The following is an 18,003-nucleotide window of genomic DNA, read 5'->3' as shown; positions in this document are numbered from 1 at the left end:
GTATACAATATTATACCATACTTTCATAACATATCACATTCATCATCGACAAAATGTTTCAACATGATATTCCATTATATGACATATCTCATAGCAACAATGCATCATTACATGAAAAGCAAGCATATCAATCACAACATACGAACCATGCAAGGGCCACAAAGAACACGTGCCGTTCATACTTCAAACAATTCATCTAACCAAACCAGTAGCGAAGCCACTTACTTGGGTAACTTAAGCTGAAATCACTATTTAATCCTTGAAACTAATCCAAATTCGACCCTTGAAATTCAAGTTAACCTATATGAGTTCATGACATCAAATTAAAATTCATTAACTGGTCTCCACCCAAAACATATTTTATTATTTTTCTTATTTTTAGATAAATTGTACAAACTGTTCGTAAGCTTGGAGTTGTTTTAATTGGAAATAAATTATATATTTCTATACAAACCCCGATGAGTTGAGTTGAGTTGGATTGAAACATTTTTTTAAGATTTTACTTGAAGTTCCGCTCGTAATTTTTATCAACCAAAATAGCCTTAATTATGTATCTAGCTCAACCCAATTACAGATTTTTGAATGAGATTGATTTAGGTTATTTCGGTCATTTATTCAAATTTTTATTTTTAATAAAAATAAAATGTTAATAAGTAAAACAGGTGTTTATTTATTTTTAAACATTTAATTAAAATTTGCAATTCCACTTCTATATATATTTTAAAAAAATCAATTTTTCATATAATTAAAAATTATTTTAAAGAGGGGTCGAGAATAATTAATAAAAAATAATTATAAAACTGAATAGAAAATAAAATGAATACGGTTTCGTAAACAAAAATATATATTGTAAAATTTTTATTTGAACCTATTCATAACTCAACATAAGAATTGGGTAAACCAAATTTGTTCATATAATTAAAAATTATTTTAAAGAATGGTCATCACTTTTTTTTTTAATATCCATAAAATATTTTAAATAATTTTCTTATAAAAATATTCATTTCTTTTTATTAAAAAAATTATTTAAAATATTTTATGAAATGCCCTTTTATTCCTTCTTAAACAACAATTGTTCATGGAAGAATGATTCAAAAGGGTCTCTCTAAGAAGCATCCATTATTTTTCTTCACCCAATTTGGTGAACTTGAAACCTGAATTTGTGGGAATCCTGATGATGCTGCTGACGCTGTTCCAATTTGTTCATAGCCACCACAACCTTGCTGCCATTGCTGCCTTTCACTCAAACTCAGCGACACATCGATCTACAACGAACAACACGATATAAACTTGATACCGCGCAGATACGCTACACGTCCCACTTTATTTTCATAACTCGCCTAATACCAAAATCTTACCTCAGAGTTTGATTCATTGATATATGGGGACTGCCCATGTATCGTTGTGTCGATGGAGGGTGGACACCGAATGATCGTTTCGCTACCAAACTGCATCTTCTCAAGTACATTTGATTCCTGGATCGTCATCGTCATCGTCATCGTCATCGAATAGCCACAATCTTAACTCAAATACACAGAATATAGCTGAAATTCTCACCTTATTTTGCATATCATTTGTGTGTTGCTTTGAGCTTGAATTTCCTAACCTCAAATCAAGATTTTGTTCCAACACATTGCCTGATGATGTATCTGTTGTAAGCTCATTCTCATATATGGTGGGATCAAAGTTTGTGACAGCTTCCTTGCCATTACATTTGATAGCAGCTTTGTCATAAGCTCTAAAACAAAGTATATGTTGTTAATCATGTAATCTACACAGATCAACCAACACAATAGATCATTCATAAACATACCTTGCAGCTTCGATTTCGGAATCGAACAACCCCAGATAAACGTACCTGTTGAATCGATATCAGACGCAATCATAAACACGAAACCAAAGTAGCAAACAAACATTGCGAATAGAAGAAATGTGGTTACTTTTTGCCTAAGAATTGGCCCATACGAGCCTCCCATCTTCCACATTTGTGCAATGTTACACCTCTAAATTTTGAGCTTCCCCTTGGATAACCTGTACTTTGTCTACGAAGAACATGAACAAATTCTTCCTTTGTTAACTTCCCCATCTGTTTAAGAGAAAACCAAAGTGAAAAACTATAAGAAAAAATTGAACAAGAATTGAGTTAAAAACATGTTATGAACATGGAAGACCTGCTTCAAATCCTCCTCGTAGTCTTCAATACTGAAGTTTATGTCTGCATCTGTTCCTCGAAACTTTATAGCCGCCCTGTCATAGGCTCTGCAGAAGAACTTGCTCATATTGATATGCAGTTTGAGTTCAAGATGGAAGACAAAGCAAGAACATGTTAAAATCAGAGGCTAACCGAGCAGCTGAATGAGCTGTGTCAAATCCTCCTGTTAGGGTGTTTGATCGAGTTAATCAACATAGAATTTTGTCATAATGTAATGAAAAAAAGTAATTAGAATTCAAAGATTTTGATTCGTACCCAGATAAACTTGTTTGCCACAGTCCCTATTTCAGTGAAAAGAAACCAGAGGATGTGCGTTAATGGCGAAATATAGAAACTGATTTGTTTGTGTTCATGAGGAAACTAACCATATATGAGATTCCCACCGGCCGGTTCGCCGGTAAAACGTGACGCCGCGATATTGAGAGCTTCGAGACCTTGGCCCTCGTCGGCTTTTCTTTATTGGTTGCAGAACCACCATTGGTCTCACGGCGGAGACAGGCTCTGTCTGGCAGAACTTCACGCCGAACCACCGAGCTCGTGGAAACGCAGTAGAACCACCGCCGGTTGATGAAGCATCCACGTTGGAATTCTCCAGGGGGAAGAACTGACGAGTTTCCGGCGGGTGGGTCGCCGAGAAGCTTTCCCGGGAGATTGGGTGTTCGCGCTCGCCGACGCTGGCTTCATCAGCGTCGGATCCATCCTCCAAAATCACTGCTGAAGAGCTCGAGTTGGAATTAATTGATCCAACCCATTTCGCTCTTTCATCATCGCCGTCAATCGACGAAAGGCCCTCAAATTCATCAGTTCCGCCATGATCGGGCGAATCATTGAGATCCCACATTTTCCTCCCCTGTTCTTCTTAAAGCCGTACCGCTAAAACACACAGAAATCAAACAAACCAAGAAATTCACTTAGAATCAAAGGCCAACAGACAAAACCCATTTCCAGCCAGATCAAACCCCATAAGAATTCCGATCCCTCGCATCATATCCGGGTCTGTAAATTCAAACCCCCATAGAAAGAATCAATAACAAAAACGAAAACAGAGACCCCAAGAACAGAACAGAGCAAAGATCTTTGTGGGTGTTGATGAATATTGAAGAAAAGGCAAAGACAAGAAGAGAGAAGAGAGAGGACCCCCCTCCCTCTCGCTAACCAGTCGCCAGTTGTCAGTCAATTCACTGCTTTGCCTTTGCTTTCCTCTCTCCATTTGCTTTACGTTGGATTTGGCCTTTCCCGTTTTCTTCTCGTTGATTTCTTGTACCAAATCCGTCAAGAATATTAGGCGAACCCATTTAGGTTCAGATTGAATCGGCCCTTTAACTCACCTCTCCGCCTGCGGCCATCCCATATCCATCAAATCACAACGCCCATTGGGTCTGGTTTTTCCCCCACAGTACCGTATAAATTCGTGTCTTGTGTTATTGTAGCCAACCACTCCAATTGGAAAGGAACTGTGCAATGACTTGACACTTGAAGCTTTTGCATAATTCAAACTCCTTTCTTCTCGTTTGGGATACTTTTCTTTTCCTCTAGGGAATTCATTAGTGCACAAACCAATGCTTAAAGTCAATTTGGAGGAGGATTAAACCAATGCCCATAGTAGCATCTTGGACAATTGAGCCCACGTCACATTTTTGGGGAATCAAATTTAAGCACCCACCAATAACCGTTCAAATCCACCATTAATAAATATGGATCTTTCGTTTCAAACTTTCCCTTGAGATTTTGAAACCATTTGGTGGAGTGAAGGTTTTCACACCCATGTAAAGACTTGTAAAGTATGTTTCATTCCCCTCTTCAATCAATGTATAATCTCGAGCTTTCCACGTCCCTATAAAGAATGTTTCATTCTCCTCCCCAACTGAGGTAGGATCTCACAATCCACTCTCCCTTCAGGGCCAGCACCGATGTGGAACCCACTCTCCCTTTAGGGCCCAACATCCATGGGGGATCTCACAATCCACCAGGGGAGGTTTCCACACTCTTATAAAGGATGCTTCGTTCTCCTCCCAACTGATGTGGAATCTCACAATCTACCCCCTTCATGGCCTTGTCGGATCTCACAATCCATCCTCCTTCAAGGCCTAGCACCGATGTCGAATCTCACAATCCACTCTCCTTCAGGGCCCAACCGTCTCCAAAGATGAGGGATCCCCCAATCCACCCCCTACGAGGCCTAGCGTTCTTGCTGGCACACCGCCTTGTGTCCACCCTTTCGGGGCTCAGTCTCCTCGCTAGCCTATCGCCCAGTGTCTGTCTTTAATACCATTTGTAACAGCTCAAGCCCACCACTAAAAGATATTGTTTTCTTTGGGTTTTTCAGTTTGAGTTTCCCATCAAGGTTTTTAAAATGCTCAGAAAGAGATTCTCACACCCTTATAAATGATGATTCGTTCTCTAAGCATACCCTTACTCACTTTATTCGACCCGTAGTGCTCCCCATTGCCAAAATATGTACACTCCATGTGATGTCTCTCAAAGCATACCATTGCTTCTTTTAATACCCACTTCCACTAAAGGCTTGATTAATAAATTTTTGTCCTCAATCAATTTTCCCAACGCTTTCTTTTTGGACCATTCTACTTCAAGTAATACACAATTTTGGAAATGTTGTTACCACAAGTTTTGTTAGCTTAATTTGATCCAACTTTCTTTAATAAGGACAACCATAACTTACTCTTCTATCTTTCAGCTAACGTGCAATAAGCTATTATTTGAGCACCTAAATTTGACCATTCTTCATCTCAATGCACTCAAACAAAGCTTAAATAAAAGGGAAATAGAGCAAGACTTCATCATTTCTTAACAAGTGGTTGTAATGGTGAATCTAAGTCTCATGGGCCGAAAGTTGAACGCATTGCACGACCCATGTGTCAAACGGAAGCGTTAGCAGGTGGTGCGTTGAGCATGATCCATGTGTCGTCAAACTAATTATTAGGATTGCAAAACTAACACACACGATCTAGATGAAGAACACGAAGAACAAAAGAAAGAAGACATAAAGAGAAATATATGTGGTAACATCGAGGTGGAAATATCTGTGAGAGCTAAAAGTTTAATATTAATGACTTTGAGTAGTTACAGATAATTCATCTTACAAGATTATATAAGAGAATAGATTAAGTTTTATCTTAGAACTAAACAGAAGAATAGATAATATTTTCCCCTAGAAACTACTTAGGCGAATATAGTTGTGTCAGACTTCCTCAAATACTTGTCTCGTAATATAGTTCTCTCACACTTCCTCAACTTGACCAATCCATATAGACTTGCATTATATTGAATCTGGCACTTGGCCGATGTCTCATTTGACCCCAACTTCTTTGCTTGCAATCATTGGATTATTCCTTTTAAGTGAATGGCTCTTTGAAAAGCGCCCTACTTGGTACACCTTCCAATTATCAGTTGCCCAAATTCAGAACCCCAAGCACTTGGCTAATGAACTTGGTTCATGCTTTATGACGAGTAGGACTCCCCCTACTATGGTGTTGGCAAATGAGCTTTAACCCTTAAACTTGTTTATGAGGCTTGACAACACAACTGCCCTGCCAAAACTAGCACTCTTGACACACTTGTGAAGTCTTAGATTAACCCTCGAGTTCATTATTTAAATGTGATAAGGAATCAGCCCAAGGCTCTGATACCAAATAATATGGAATCACCATAAGAGGAGTAGGATTAAAATTACCTTGTTGATCGAATATCTCAAGGCAAGAACACTTGTTTGAGATTCGAACCACTCCACAACCAAGATTGATTATGTAGAGCTTGAATGATTTTACATACAACCTAAACTACGTAGAATTGTAAAGAAACTTAGTCATTGGCTAAAGGAAAACACAAACGTTCTTTTAGTACATTTTCAAGTCTCATTTACAATGATAACATACATAGCATTTAAGAGTTTGTAACATTCATAATTATAATTAGCTGCTATGTATAATTTATGACCATAATTATCCACCGTGTAAATAAGTCTTAAATTACATTAAATAAACATCATAACTCTAAATTACTCTAAATTATGATACATCCAAAATTTATAATAATAAATATTCATTTTTTTCAATGTGGCATGAAGTGAAATAGATTAAGGTTCAAGAAGAAACACAAGCTGAGCCCGAGATTCAGGAGCCCATTTGAGATCTTGGAGAGATTAGTAATGTTGCTTATCTTTGCTTATCTTTACGGTCGTGCATAATGTATTTCATGTGTCAATATTGCACAAAGAAAAATTGGGTAGTTTTGTATTTATTTTATTCTTACCTCACATAGAGACTAAACTAAACTAAGACGGACACGCCATCTTAAACCAAACGTACACCGACGATCCAAAGCCGCTCGCCCGTAAAGTGTGTCAAAGAATCTTGTAAACAAAGAAAGCAAAAGGAAAAGATGGAAGTGGAAGTCCAAAGAAAACACATAACACATGATGAGAAGACAAGATGGAGAAAGGGAGGAGATTGATTGATACATAGCATGTTTTATGGAATGGAGCATTTGAATGGATTCATAATCACTATCCTCCCAATTCCCTTACTGGAGGGCTTGGCTTTGGAGTCCAATCAATCTATTTCCGTCGGCAGTGCTCACACACACCTCTCTGATTCGACGTTTCTGGGATTTTATGTTCTATTTGTGTACAGTGTCTTCTCACGTGGCCTCCTATTTTCCCTCTCTTTCGTTTCTGTCCCCCACCTTCAAGCTCCCATCTTTTTTCTTTTTTTTTTTTTAAGATTTTAAATCATACCAAATATGTATGCTTTTTTAAAAAGTTGAATATATGATTGTCTGGTTTTGAAAAGTAGGATATGAAATCGATATTATTAGGTTTCAATTCCTACTTGATAAGTGTAATGATCCAGACCGATCGCTAGCAAATATTGTCATCTTTTGATTTTCTCTCTCAGACTTCCTCTCAAAATTTTTAAAATGCGTACACTAGGGAGAGGCTTCTACATCATTATCAAAGGTGCTTCGAGGCCCAACGTCTTCGTTGGTACTCGATTCTTTCTCTAATTAATGTGGGACCCAAATCGGATACCCGCAGTCCCAAATCGTCAGTCCAGTCCAAAACCGCGACGACCTGCCTGCAAACCCGTGACCCGTCTCTAGCCCGCTTGCAGAACCCGAGGCCCAATTATAGCTCGACCTAAAACCCAAAACCAGCCCAGAAGCCCAAACTCGCTAGTGAACCGAAGCCTAGTAAGCCAGCCTACAAATGTGACTTGCGAGGCTAACTCGAGCCGCTCCGCAACCCGCACCTCGACCCGATGTCATCTGCATGACGTGGCTCGCTTTGCTGTTGCTGTCACGTGTCACCCTGCAGCGCAAGCAACCCTTCGGCTTGGACAGCGTGGCGGCTGAGAATATTTGGTCAAATATCCTTAATAGTGGTGACTTTGGCGGCTATTGTTTTCCAATTTTAGCCCGTTTTTCACTGTTCTGACCCTTCCGAACCTATTTTCAGTCATGATTAAGGTAATTGAGGTCGTTTTAGTGCTGTATTTCACAATTATTAGTTGAATTAGAAATTAAATTGTGAAATACTAACGGTGACGAATGATGCGATAGGAAATGAACCCCGACAACCTTTGGAGCAGTCCTCAAGGAGCGAGAGCTTACATAATTAAATTAGGGAGTACTCCGAATAAAGCCAACTAAGTAAGTGCCTCTACTATAGGATAGGCTAGCAATTGTGTAGGTTATAGTTACATTTACAATGTATGATGATGTATGAGTTATGATGTTTGAGCTGTGATGCATGATAATGTATGTAATTTATATATTTCAATGTATGACATACCTGATGTGTTTGATGCACTTAATGGCTTTATGATGATTATGATGATTGCATGACTTTTATCTTAATATGTTGATGTTTTCCATATTAAGCATGTTATACGATGAGAAGTGTCATATTGTATCATAGATTGAACTAGGACATAACCCTAAGAGCATGAAAATGATATTAATATAAATATCCAACGAGCATGTGTTACTTAATGTAACAACGAGATAAGACTAGATAGTTCAAAAGAGATGTTAAAATGGGAATTAGAGGGACCTCATGCATGTTGTATGTCATAAACATAGTGATACTTCCCCTAGAGATGACGAGTGCAAACGCACACTGAGCACGGTGATCATGAGAGAGTGACACCAGAGTTTCCGTTGACCACCGAACGTCGCTACATATAGCTAGCTTGACAGAGAGGGTCCAAGGTTTACGAGCCCCCTGGAGATTCACACTCGCACGTGTGGGTCATGTGTAGGGCTACACATCCATAGTAGTCCCTAGAGCATGATTGCATATGTTTGCATTAGCATGACCCTTCTAGTGGGGTCACTTACTACTATTTTTAGGTCGTGTGCCAGATCATTTTTTTCAGGTAAAGACAAGACTTCATGACAGCGACATCGCGAGTAAAGACTGTGACACATGAAATTATTTTGTCTTAGTTTTAGAATAGGTTGTTTTGTCTTTCCTCCATTTAAATTATTTTGTATTTCTTTTTATTTTCACTAAATTTTAATAATTGGTATTTAAACATGAAATACCATAGTTGTATTTCCTAAAGATAGAAGATTTTTTTTAAATATTTTCGACATTTATACTATAGATAATGTTTTCTTTTAGGAGTTATATTCCACATTTTAGAAGAGCATGAGACGTTCATAGCAACTGTCAGTAAGTAGAAATTTAGGGTCGGTATAGTAATGATATTCTTTTAACATTATTAAAAGTTTTAAACAAAATACTTATACTTTTCAACTATATTTTTTTATTTTTTAAATGTATTTTTTTATTTAGTTTTTAATGCATCGTATTCAAAAAAGTCATAGCTAAGTCCACTTAATTTAAGTTACCACTACTACAATTCAGCCATTTAAATAGAAATTAGCCCATCGACTTTAGAATCCTACGAGTATTACTTATATTGAATGTACAATTATGTTCAACCTAAGGTGAATAGAAAATAATTTCATTGCATATTATTTTTCTATTAATTTTTCGTGCATGCATCCATTCACTGTATTATAGAATATCACACCACATCGAGACGCTCAAATTATATGCATGGATTTAAAACATCATTAGTTGGAGAACAGAGAAGATATGACTTCATATGAGGTAGTAAAGATATAAGATGTAATTATAGGAGTAAAACAAACTATTAATCAAATTGTAATTACAAACATATGAGAATTAATGTGGACACAATTTGTTCTACCGTGCATAGAAGTGAATTCTAAATCGATGGTGAAATGACTTACCGTTAATGTATGAAAATTGATTAATAAACGAGAGCGGTGTTAAGAAAATACGACGACTCAACAAATTCGATCAACTCAAACCATACCGAATATGTTCCATAAAACTAGATACCGAGTATGTTCCATAAAACTAGATTGAGTTGAACAGAACCAACTCGAATTTATTATTATTTGAAAATTTACATTTTTTTGTTACTATTCAATTTTATTTTATTTCATAATTATTTAATTCTCTAAAACAATTTAAAACTATTTTAAAGGTAATTTAAAATAATATATATTGAAATTGAGCGTAATACTTAAATATTGGAAAAAATATAAATTAATAATAAAAATTTAAATAAATGACTTAAATAAACTAAATAAATAAAAAAGTATTGATATATTCGATTGAGTTCATTATTTAAACCCTAATGGTCTAATATCACTATAAAGATTTTAGATATTTTTGCGCCAAATAATATGACGACGTGGACTCTTATAAAAAATGATAGTCATACAGGCAGCACCAATTAACCCCGTCACCCACAATTCTCAAAGCTCTCATCGCCGTCTGATCTACATCTTGGCCCTACCTGATTATAACACGTGGATCTAAACATTGACATCCAGTGCGGTGACAGCCGGTTAGGAAGAAGCGGGTTTTACGTCACAGTAGATTATTATCTTCTTCCACAGTGCAAAAACTGCAAGCAAGAAAATAAAATCCCAGTCTCCTCGTTCGAACCTCACGAACTTCGGCGACTGTGGAGGGTTTGCTTTTTGTTGATTCGTTTCGAGACTGGTTTCGTGAAGGCTCTCTCATGGAGTCGATTGGCTGTAGTTTGAGTTCTTTATCGCTTGCGCAATTCAGGGCGACTAGTTTTTCGGTTCAGGAGCTGTTGTTCGAGCCTTGCCGGAGACCTTCATCGCCGATAGTTCATGCATCTGTGTCTCGGAGCTTTTCTACGTCTTGTCGATTTACGGGGCTCCGGAAATCTACTTCAATCGCCGCTAATGGCACCTTGATGGCCAATTCTGTACCGGTGTGTGGTTCTGTTCTTAATTGTTTCTGTTGCTTTGTTTTTTTTTTTTTTCAAATACTCTTTCGAATTTACCTAATGCTTTTGAGGAATGTAGCTTAGTAGATTTTGATGATTGAACTTCCTCCGTCATGGTGAAGAAAGCAAAAGATTGAACTAAATATTCACTATGAAAGAGCAATGCCAACTTGTAGAATTGAATCTTCTTTAAAGAAGAGATCAGATTTCATTGATGAATGAAATAAAGTCACATCACCCACGATTTTGTGCATTATAATTTTGAATTGCCTCATTAACAGCGAGAAATTTTACATGAACTTGCTTCCCCTCTACAAATCTCTCAGGTTAGTGGATACGCTTAATGAAAAAAAGTGTTTCCATCTCCTTATCTGACCCACTCATTTAGGACTTTTTTCTTGAACTAATCTTGTACAGTTTGACAAATGAGCACCAACTTTCTTCCATGAATTCTTTTAGCTCTACTGTGTTTTTGCTTACCCTGAGAACAAAAACATAAAATCGAAACAACTACAAGAAAAATTACTTTCTATTCTGGAAATTTTTTTATTGATTAATCCATCAATAGGGGCCTTCATAGAAAAGAAAAATTATCCATTATTTTCTATGACATCTTGTGATCTTGGTAGAGAGGTAGAAGGGACAAGTCAACATGGTCCGTGAATGTTTGCTTAATCCACCACACCTAAATGGTGTGAAAGTTATCTTATTTATAATCAAATAAATTACAAGGATATGGAAAAGTAATAAACGGAAATAGCAATAAATGGAAAGATACCTATGCTAATAAGTCAAATATCTAGATATTTGCCTTATAATAAAATATCAAATATGATATATATGGTAAACTATAATTTATTACTAAATATCCTTAACACCTGGAATTGAAATTTACATTCACGAGCAGTGTTCTTCTGAGTAACTGTACTCTGAATTTGTTCTCATCTTGTAATCTTTTCTTGAGTGTTAGAAATTTATTCCTCTTTCCTCAATATTTTGATATGCAGTCAAGTAATGGTGTGTACACTGTTGGTGACTTTATGACTAGGAAAGAGGAGTTACATGTTGTAAAGCCCACAACCACTGTCGAAGAAGGTAATTGGAATTTTTGGATATTTCCCCCCAACCCTGTGGAAAATGTGGCTTATTATCTCTGTTTATGAACAGCTTTAGAAATTCTGGTGGAGAAAAGGATCACAGGATTTCCAGTAATTGATGACAATTGGAAACTGGTATCATTTCCAGACTGCTACCTAAAATGCTTAGAATTTGTGTGAATTAGCTCATCTGAATTCCTTTTTGAGCCCTTAGACTCCTTTATCTTTATTATCAATCTAGTGTATGTTTGATTTAGATGGCTTAATGTATCGATGCTCGTAATAAAAATACTTCTTGATGCAGGTTGGCGTCGTATCGGACTATGACTTGTTAGCACTAGACTCCATCTCAGGTATATCAGAACTTTCTTGTTATTGCTGATACAACTACCATTGTTTATCCCGTTTGAGAAAGATTGTTCAGTTGTCTTATCTTTGGTGTTTGGCTATTTGTACCATCTCTTGCTATGATATGTTTTCAGGCGAATTACAGACAGCATTAATGAAGAGAGAATCTAGCTTCTTGGATGTATTAATTTTTTTCCCAAATTTTTCTTTATGTTGAAAGATGCATCAGATCATTTGTTACTCATGAATTATGTTAGTCATTACTTTAACCTGAGAATATTTTTGCATCAGGTCAAGTATTTTAGATTGACAAGATTTCCGAATGTTCTAATTAGGTGGTGGAACGACGGATGGAAGCATGTTTCCTGAAGTTGACAGCACGTGGAAAGTATGCATTGACCTCCTTTGTTGGCGTTTAATTGTAGTTGTTGTTTGCTTCATACTCTTTACTATCATTGCTACCTTGGACTTTATGTATTCAATTATTTCTTCTGAGTCTTAAAAGAAGTAGATAACATAACTTTGTGAAAAGTAGAAGGTAAGAGTCACTGTTCTAATCTACCATGTAAATAATAAAGAGCTTAGACGGAATTGGTTCAAGTCATGGTGACCACCAACCTAGAATTTGATATCCTACGAGTTGAGAATAGTCTAGGTGTGTGCAAGCTGGTCAAAGATACTCACAGGATTAGAAAAGATCACTGTTTTTGTAAGAGCCTTTATTTCAAAAAGAGCTTGAACCTTTCAGTTTCAACAACTCGGGTAATATTAGCAAAAAGCATGAGGCTAAGTTCACTGGTCAAAGATTTCATTTTCATGGGTCTTGGTTTGTTTTCTCATTTATGGTTGTGGTTCATTTTTCTTGCTCATGAAAACAGACTGATGATCAAAACACTTATATGGCTTTGAATTCGAGTTATGGTTGATCTATTATTTCAACTCCTTCATATGGTACTAGTTTGTAGAGGACATGAAATGAAAATCTGCTGCACAAATGGTTTCTCTAATTCTAAATCATCATCCTTGTAGACATTCAACGAGGTACAAAGTCTTCTAAGTAAAACCAACGGAAAGGTGGTCGGCGATTTGATGACACCGGTGCCTCTTGTCGTTAGAGAAAATAGTGATCTTGAGGACGCTGCTAGGTTCAAACATGATTCTCTCCACTTTTCTTATATCATTTCCTTAACTTCTTCGCTTTGAACCATTTGTAACTTGTCAAATGCAGATTATTGCTTCAGACTAAGTATCGCCGCCTTCCAGTGGTAGATGCGGATGGAAAGCTGGTAAGACATATCTATCTATTCCAACCCTCTCATCTGAATTATTGGTTGTTTTTGCCATCAAAATGATGAAACCTTTCATGAAGGTTGGGATTATCACAAGAGGCAATGTGGTAAGAGCTGCTCTACAGATTAAACGGGCTGAAGAAAACAGGACATGATTTTCCTGTACTCAGAATCAGAGTCAATCTGCATGCTGTTAGGTATGAGGATTCTGAAATGCAATCATACAATTTTGGGTCATGATTGTATTAATATACACAACACTTTGTATAAATGGATATGATCTTGTTTTAATCATAAAACTAATAAAAACTGTGTTCTTATCAAAATATACAAATTTGTGACACCTTTCACAAGTCGCAGAGATTTCGTTGATAAATGTATTTTAGTGTCAAACAAATGTCTTCTTTGACAATTTTTAGTCGTCAACAAGACAGATTGAAACATCAAAACAAGAACAAGGACAATGTTCATGAGTTGGTGCCTTTTAAATGTCGATATAGTTGCCGACACAGACACATTTGAACTTGTTTGAATCTAAGATTGTTGAAGCAGGGACTGTTTATGATTGAAGTGACAATTACATATAACATTACAGAAGTCTAATGTAACGACGTTATAACGACGTTAATTTTCTATATGTATAGCATAATTGCAATGTTTTCTACATATGACCCACATATGCACACATGGACTTTCAAGCGAGATCATATACGTATCTCTAGATTTGACTTTGACTAGCGTACTTTCAAAGTGAGTTGTATACATACTCCTTGATTTGAGTTTGACTAGCGTACTCTTATGCTAACTATGGAGGGAAGGAAGAGTGCATAGTATCATGGTGTACATAATATCATATCATAACATTGTCGTGCACACGTCAGTACTAATCATAACAGAGAAGTATCTCAATGCAGGTGAACATATAATATGCATGAAATCCCTAGTTGAAAATCATGGCGTATCTATGATACAAGATTGATCTTTGTTCATTTCATATGTAACGTAATTATTTTGTCACCTCATAATGTAGTATATAATATAGTATAACACTTTCATAACATAGCACGATTTTCAATGGCATGATGTGTCACCATGATATTCTATAACATGTCATACCTCATCATTACAACATAACATGTTCACAATACAAAATTAATATAATACATATACATTAAACAATCACAACCTACGACAGGTGCAAAGACCACAAGGTACATACCATTCATACTTCAAGCAATTCATTCTACTGGACATAATATGATAGAGATTTGTTCTATATATTTCTTTAGTCTATGTTTATGGAATAAGGGTTTTTAAATTGATCTTGCATGTCTCAATTACTTTTTGGGAGACCTACGCCCCACAGAAACTGTTTACCTAAGAGTACTTTATCATTTAATTTATCGTTGAATTTATCGTTTTATCTTTATGTTTCCACGAAATTGTCCTAATTAATTGATAAAAACATAATGAATTAGAGGATGAAAATATTTTGATCGGATGGGAAAGATGAATATGAAAAGGAGACGTTTTTTTGGAGAAAAGTAAAAACGGAAGAAATAGAATCTTCCGCCAATCATGGAGTAATCATCGTCCAAATCATCACAACTCCCTACAACAGTGCTATACAGTTGTACTTCCTACACCCTTTAATAATCACCTACCCCTCCTCCATTTCCACATTTCTTTACTTTTTTTTTATTTTTTATTTTTGTTTTATATTTACAGGTAACACATCCAATCGTCGTGATAATTGTTATCATGGTTATATTTATGTGTCGAGCTATGTTCGAATTGTTAGTTCTTTATTTTGATTATTATATTAGATTACGAGTTTGGTCTATAAAATTTTAAGATGGTTTAGTCTCTAAACTTTGAGTATAGTGATTAAATTTGGACATTTGAAAATAAAATGACAAATATTATAATGGAAATAATTAATGATTAATTTAGTTGATAAGAGTGTGAAAACATTTATTAGAACGATAATGAGAATTGAGGTTGATCAAGAACTACAATGATCTCTTTGATTCCTTGAGTGTCATCATGGCACTGAACAAGAAAGCAAGGAGAAGAATGGCACCGAAGGCCTAGAACATGTAGGGAGCTTTTGATTGAACAACGACAAGCGTGTAATAAAAATAAAACCCCACATTTGTCAACGACATGCGTTTGAAAATTGAGTGGAACTGATCGAGGTTGTGAGATGTACCTTTCGACAAACAAAAGTGTAATGAATTCACGTATTTGCCGATTGTCAGCAACTACTAGAAAGTCAAGGATGAAAAGATAAAAATGTGACAAGTCATATGTGTAAAGAGACGAGATATGAGTTTGAGACCCGAGAGAGTGAAAGGTGAATTCAATTATGAAGTCGAGTACGACAATGCTTCATATATTACGTGAAATTCATTTTGAGTTGAACTAAATAAAAAAAAAATGTCCAATAATTCAAGCTCAACCCAATCCTTATGGTTTAGATCGAGTAATTTAAGCTCTTCGAGCTATAAAATTACTTAAACGCCCTTAAATTAATCTATAACGTAATATAATTCAAACTTAGGAGTACTAAATAATTTTTCTCCTATCTTAAAAGCCTTTTGGTTGAACTTACCCTTTGGCACTTTAGATTTTTATTTTATATTTCATATCAATAATTAAATATATATATTATATATATAATTTCAAATTAAGTATAAATTTAGTCATGTAGGTCTTCACCTAATTTTAGTATGAGTGCTTTTGTTTAATCTTTGAATTGTAATAAAAATAGTTTTAATAATTGCAAAAAAAATTATTTAATTATTTTAAAAAACCCTACAAGACATTTACTTCTTTATTAAGATATGTAATATTATTATTATTATTATTATTAACTTTATAGGGTAAACTAAAATATTTGAAAATAGAGGGGCTAAAATAGCATTGGGAGAATAAATAAATATATTGGAATCTAAAGATGGAGAAAGTACATGAACAACATTACAACAACATAATACAAAATGTAAAACAAATCAAAGTATATGATTATGTTATGGAACGTGTAAATTAATAGAGGGAAAAAAAGGAAATTATCGGCCTCTAAAGATACAACACTTAACTTAATAGCAACACAAACTCGACTAACTATTCAGTAAACCGAGGTATGATGAGAAAGCTGAGAACGAGAAGCTACGGTATATTGAAAAGAGTATAACAAAACTGTAATGGCCCTGACACTCGTTTCTTTCTCCAATCAATGTGGGATCGCCACTAAATCCACCCCCTTCAGGGCCCAACATTCCTACTGACATACCATCTTGTGTCGTTCGATGTATGGCTCAGGCATGTTAGACGAACACGACTTGTGTCGTTCGATGTATGGCTCAGGCATGTTAGACGAACACGACTCTCCACAATGGTATGATATTGTTCACTTTGAGCATAAACTCTCATGGCTTTGCTTTGGGCTTCCCAAAAGGCCTCATACTAATGGAGTTAGTATTTCTCACTTATAAACTCATGATCATTCCCTAAATTAGCCGATGTGGGACTTTCATCATCCAACAAGGCACACCGTTCCCAAATATTGTTCTATTTAGTGAAAAACTCTTTACACGTAGATAGTTGAGTATAGTTTATTCCTAAATGTTAAATTTAACTTTAATTTGTATTTGATTTATAAATTTAGAATTTTGATTTTAGTTTTGGATTAAAAATATTACACATTAAACAAAATGTAATAAGTATAACAATAATTGTAAAATTGCTTAGTTCTACAATTATAGGTAAAAAAAAATTGGCATAAAATTTAAAATGGTAATTCATAATAGTAACGATAATTAAAGTTAAAGTGAATTCCTAAACTTGATTTAAAATGCAAAAATAAAGGCTGTATTTACGATTTCAAACAGTCAGGTTATCCAGGGAGTGCTAGCGCAGTCGCCGTCGGAATCTTCCGGGTCGGGCAATTTATTCAGGTCAACCCGGTCGGAAAACCCGCCAGAATCAGAACGAAGCTTCGTGGGTGTCGTGGTCGTGGTTGGCGACAGGGAAGGAGTTTGGTGAGTTTGGTCGGCGGTTCTACAGTTGTGGAAGTGGTGACGGAGAGAGGACTCGAGGGCGTCGACACGGGCGCCGACCTCGGCGGCGATCTTGCGGACGGTGGAGGCGGAGATGTCGGCAGGGAAGGGGAAGGGGCGGTCGGTGGCGGCGGCGGCGGTGAAAAAGTCGGGAAAATTGAGACGGGCAGAGGGGCCACGGAGGTGGAAGACGGCGGTGTCGTAGGCTCGAGCGGCGGCGACGGGAGAGGAGTAGGAACCGAGCCAGATTCGGGAGCGTTTGTTGGGCTCACGAATTTCGGCGACCCATTTCCCCCACTTTCTCATCCTTATCCCTTTGTACGGTTTCGTGTTCTCCCGATTCCTCCGTTCTTCTTCTCCCCCTTTCATCTCTCTCTCTCTCTCTCTCTCTCCCTTCGCTGAGAAAAATAAAAATAAAAATAAAAAAAGGGTTAATTTCTGGGGCTCTGTAGAAATTCCCTCTTCCTCTCCGGCGGGAATTTCAATCTCTCTGCTTCCGGCGAGAATTTCAATATCTTTCTCTCTCTAGTTTGGGCGTGGGAGAGAGAGTGGGGGGGGGGGATTTTGATAGAATTTTTGCATGAAATATTGAGAGAATTTTGTTAGGTACAATATGTAAGCGGCCAATTAATCTTTTTTATTTTTATTTGATGGCAAAAAAAAAAAAAAAAAAAA

General features: G+C 36.3%; 3 protein-coding genes across 3 annotated transcripts; 1 reads left to right on the top strand and 2 right to left on the bottom strand.

Annotated features, from left to right (window-relative positions):
* Positions 1–1,022: 1,022 nt before the first annotated feature.
* LOC111499709 (AP2-like ethylene-responsive transcription factor TOE3) lies at positions 1,023–3,826 on the bottom strand. The gene is made up of 9 exons (XM_023151343.1): positions 2,578–3,826; positions 2,468–2,493; positions 2,345–2,375; positions 2,172–2,259; positions 1,941–2,086; positions 1,814–1,858; positions 1,558–1,738; positions 1,359–1,475; positions 1,023–1,265 (listed from the first exon to the last, which is right to left on the bottom strand). The coding sequence occupies exons 1-9, from the start codon at positions 3,051–3,053 to the stop codon at positions 1,092–1,094; spliced, it is 1,284 nt and encodes a 427-aa protein (XP_023007111.1). The 5' UTR covers positions 3,054–3,826; the 3' UTR covers positions 1,023–1,091.
* A 6,312-nt stretch (positions 3,827–10,138) lies between these two features.
* LOC111499864 (CBS domain-containing protein CBSX1, chloroplastic-like) lies at positions 10,139–13,610 on the top strand. The gene is made up of 8 exons (XM_023151571.1): positions 10,139–10,518; positions 11,541–11,628; positions 11,701–11,765; positions 11,935–11,983; positions 12,314–12,366; positions 13,008–13,123; positions 13,207–13,264; positions 13,348–13,610. The coding sequence occupies exons 1-8, from the start codon at positions 10,297–10,299 to the stop codon at positions 13,420–13,422; spliced, it is 726 nt and encodes a 241-aa protein (XP_023007339.1). The 5' UTR covers positions 10,139–10,296; the 3' UTR covers positions 13,423–13,610.
* A 3,435-nt stretch (positions 13,611–17,045) lies between these two features.
* Positions 17,046–17,902, bottom strand: LOC111499605 (ethylene-responsive transcription factor ERF011-like). Its single transcript, XM_023151205.1, has one exon. The coding sequence runs from the start codon at positions 17,695–17,697 to the stop codon at positions 17,161–17,163; it is 537 nt and encodes a 178-aa protein (XP_023006973.1). The 5' UTR covers positions 17,698–17,902; the 3' UTR covers positions 17,046–17,160.
* Positions 17,903–18,003: the final 101 nt, after the last annotated feature.

The sequence above is a fragment of the Cucurbita maxima genome, unplaced genomic scaffold, assembly GCF_002738345.1.
Source record: "Cucurbita maxima cultivar Rimu unplaced genomic scaffold, Cmax_1.0 Cma_Scf00027, whole genome shotgun sequence".
Taxonomy (NCBI): domain Eukaryota; kingdom Viridiplantae; phylum Streptophyta; class Magnoliopsida; order Cucurbitales; family Cucurbitaceae; genus Cucurbita; species Cucurbita maxima.
Note: the sequence above shows the minus strand (reverse complement) of the source record. Positions and strands in the feature narration are given on the sequence as shown.

Excerpts from the sequence above, each read along its gene's own strand:
- LOC111499864 (XM_023151571.1), top strand. The coding sequence starts at position 10,297 with ATGGAGTCGATTGGCTGTAGTTTGAGTTCTTTATCGCTTGCGCAATTC. Across the intron at positions 10,519-11,540 it reads TGATGGCCAATTCTGTACCG|TCAAGTAATGGTGTGTACAC; the intron begins GTGTGTGGTTCT and ends TTTGATATGCAG. Across the intron at positions 11,766-11,934 it reads TTGATGACAATTGGAAACTG|GTTGGCGTCGTATCGGACTA; the intron begins GTATCATTTCCA and ends TTCTTGATGCAG.
- LOC111499605 (XM_023151205.1), bottom strand. The coding sequence starts at position 17,697 with ATGAAAGGGGGAGAAGAAGAACGGAGGAATCGGGAGAACACGAAACCG.
- LOC111499709 (XM_023151343.1), bottom strand. The coding sequence starts at position 3,053 with ATGTGGGATCTCAATGATTCGCCCGATCATGGCGGAACTGATGAATTT. Across the intron at positions 2,260-2,344 it reads ACAGCTCATTCAGCTGCTCG|AGCCTATGACAGGGCGGCTA; the intron begins GTTAGCCTCTGA and ends GTTCTTCTGCAG. Across the intron at positions 2,087-2,171 it reads ACGAGGAGGATTTGAAGCAG|ATGGGGAAGTTAACAAAGGA; the intron begins GTCTTCCATGTT and ends TCTCTTAAACAG.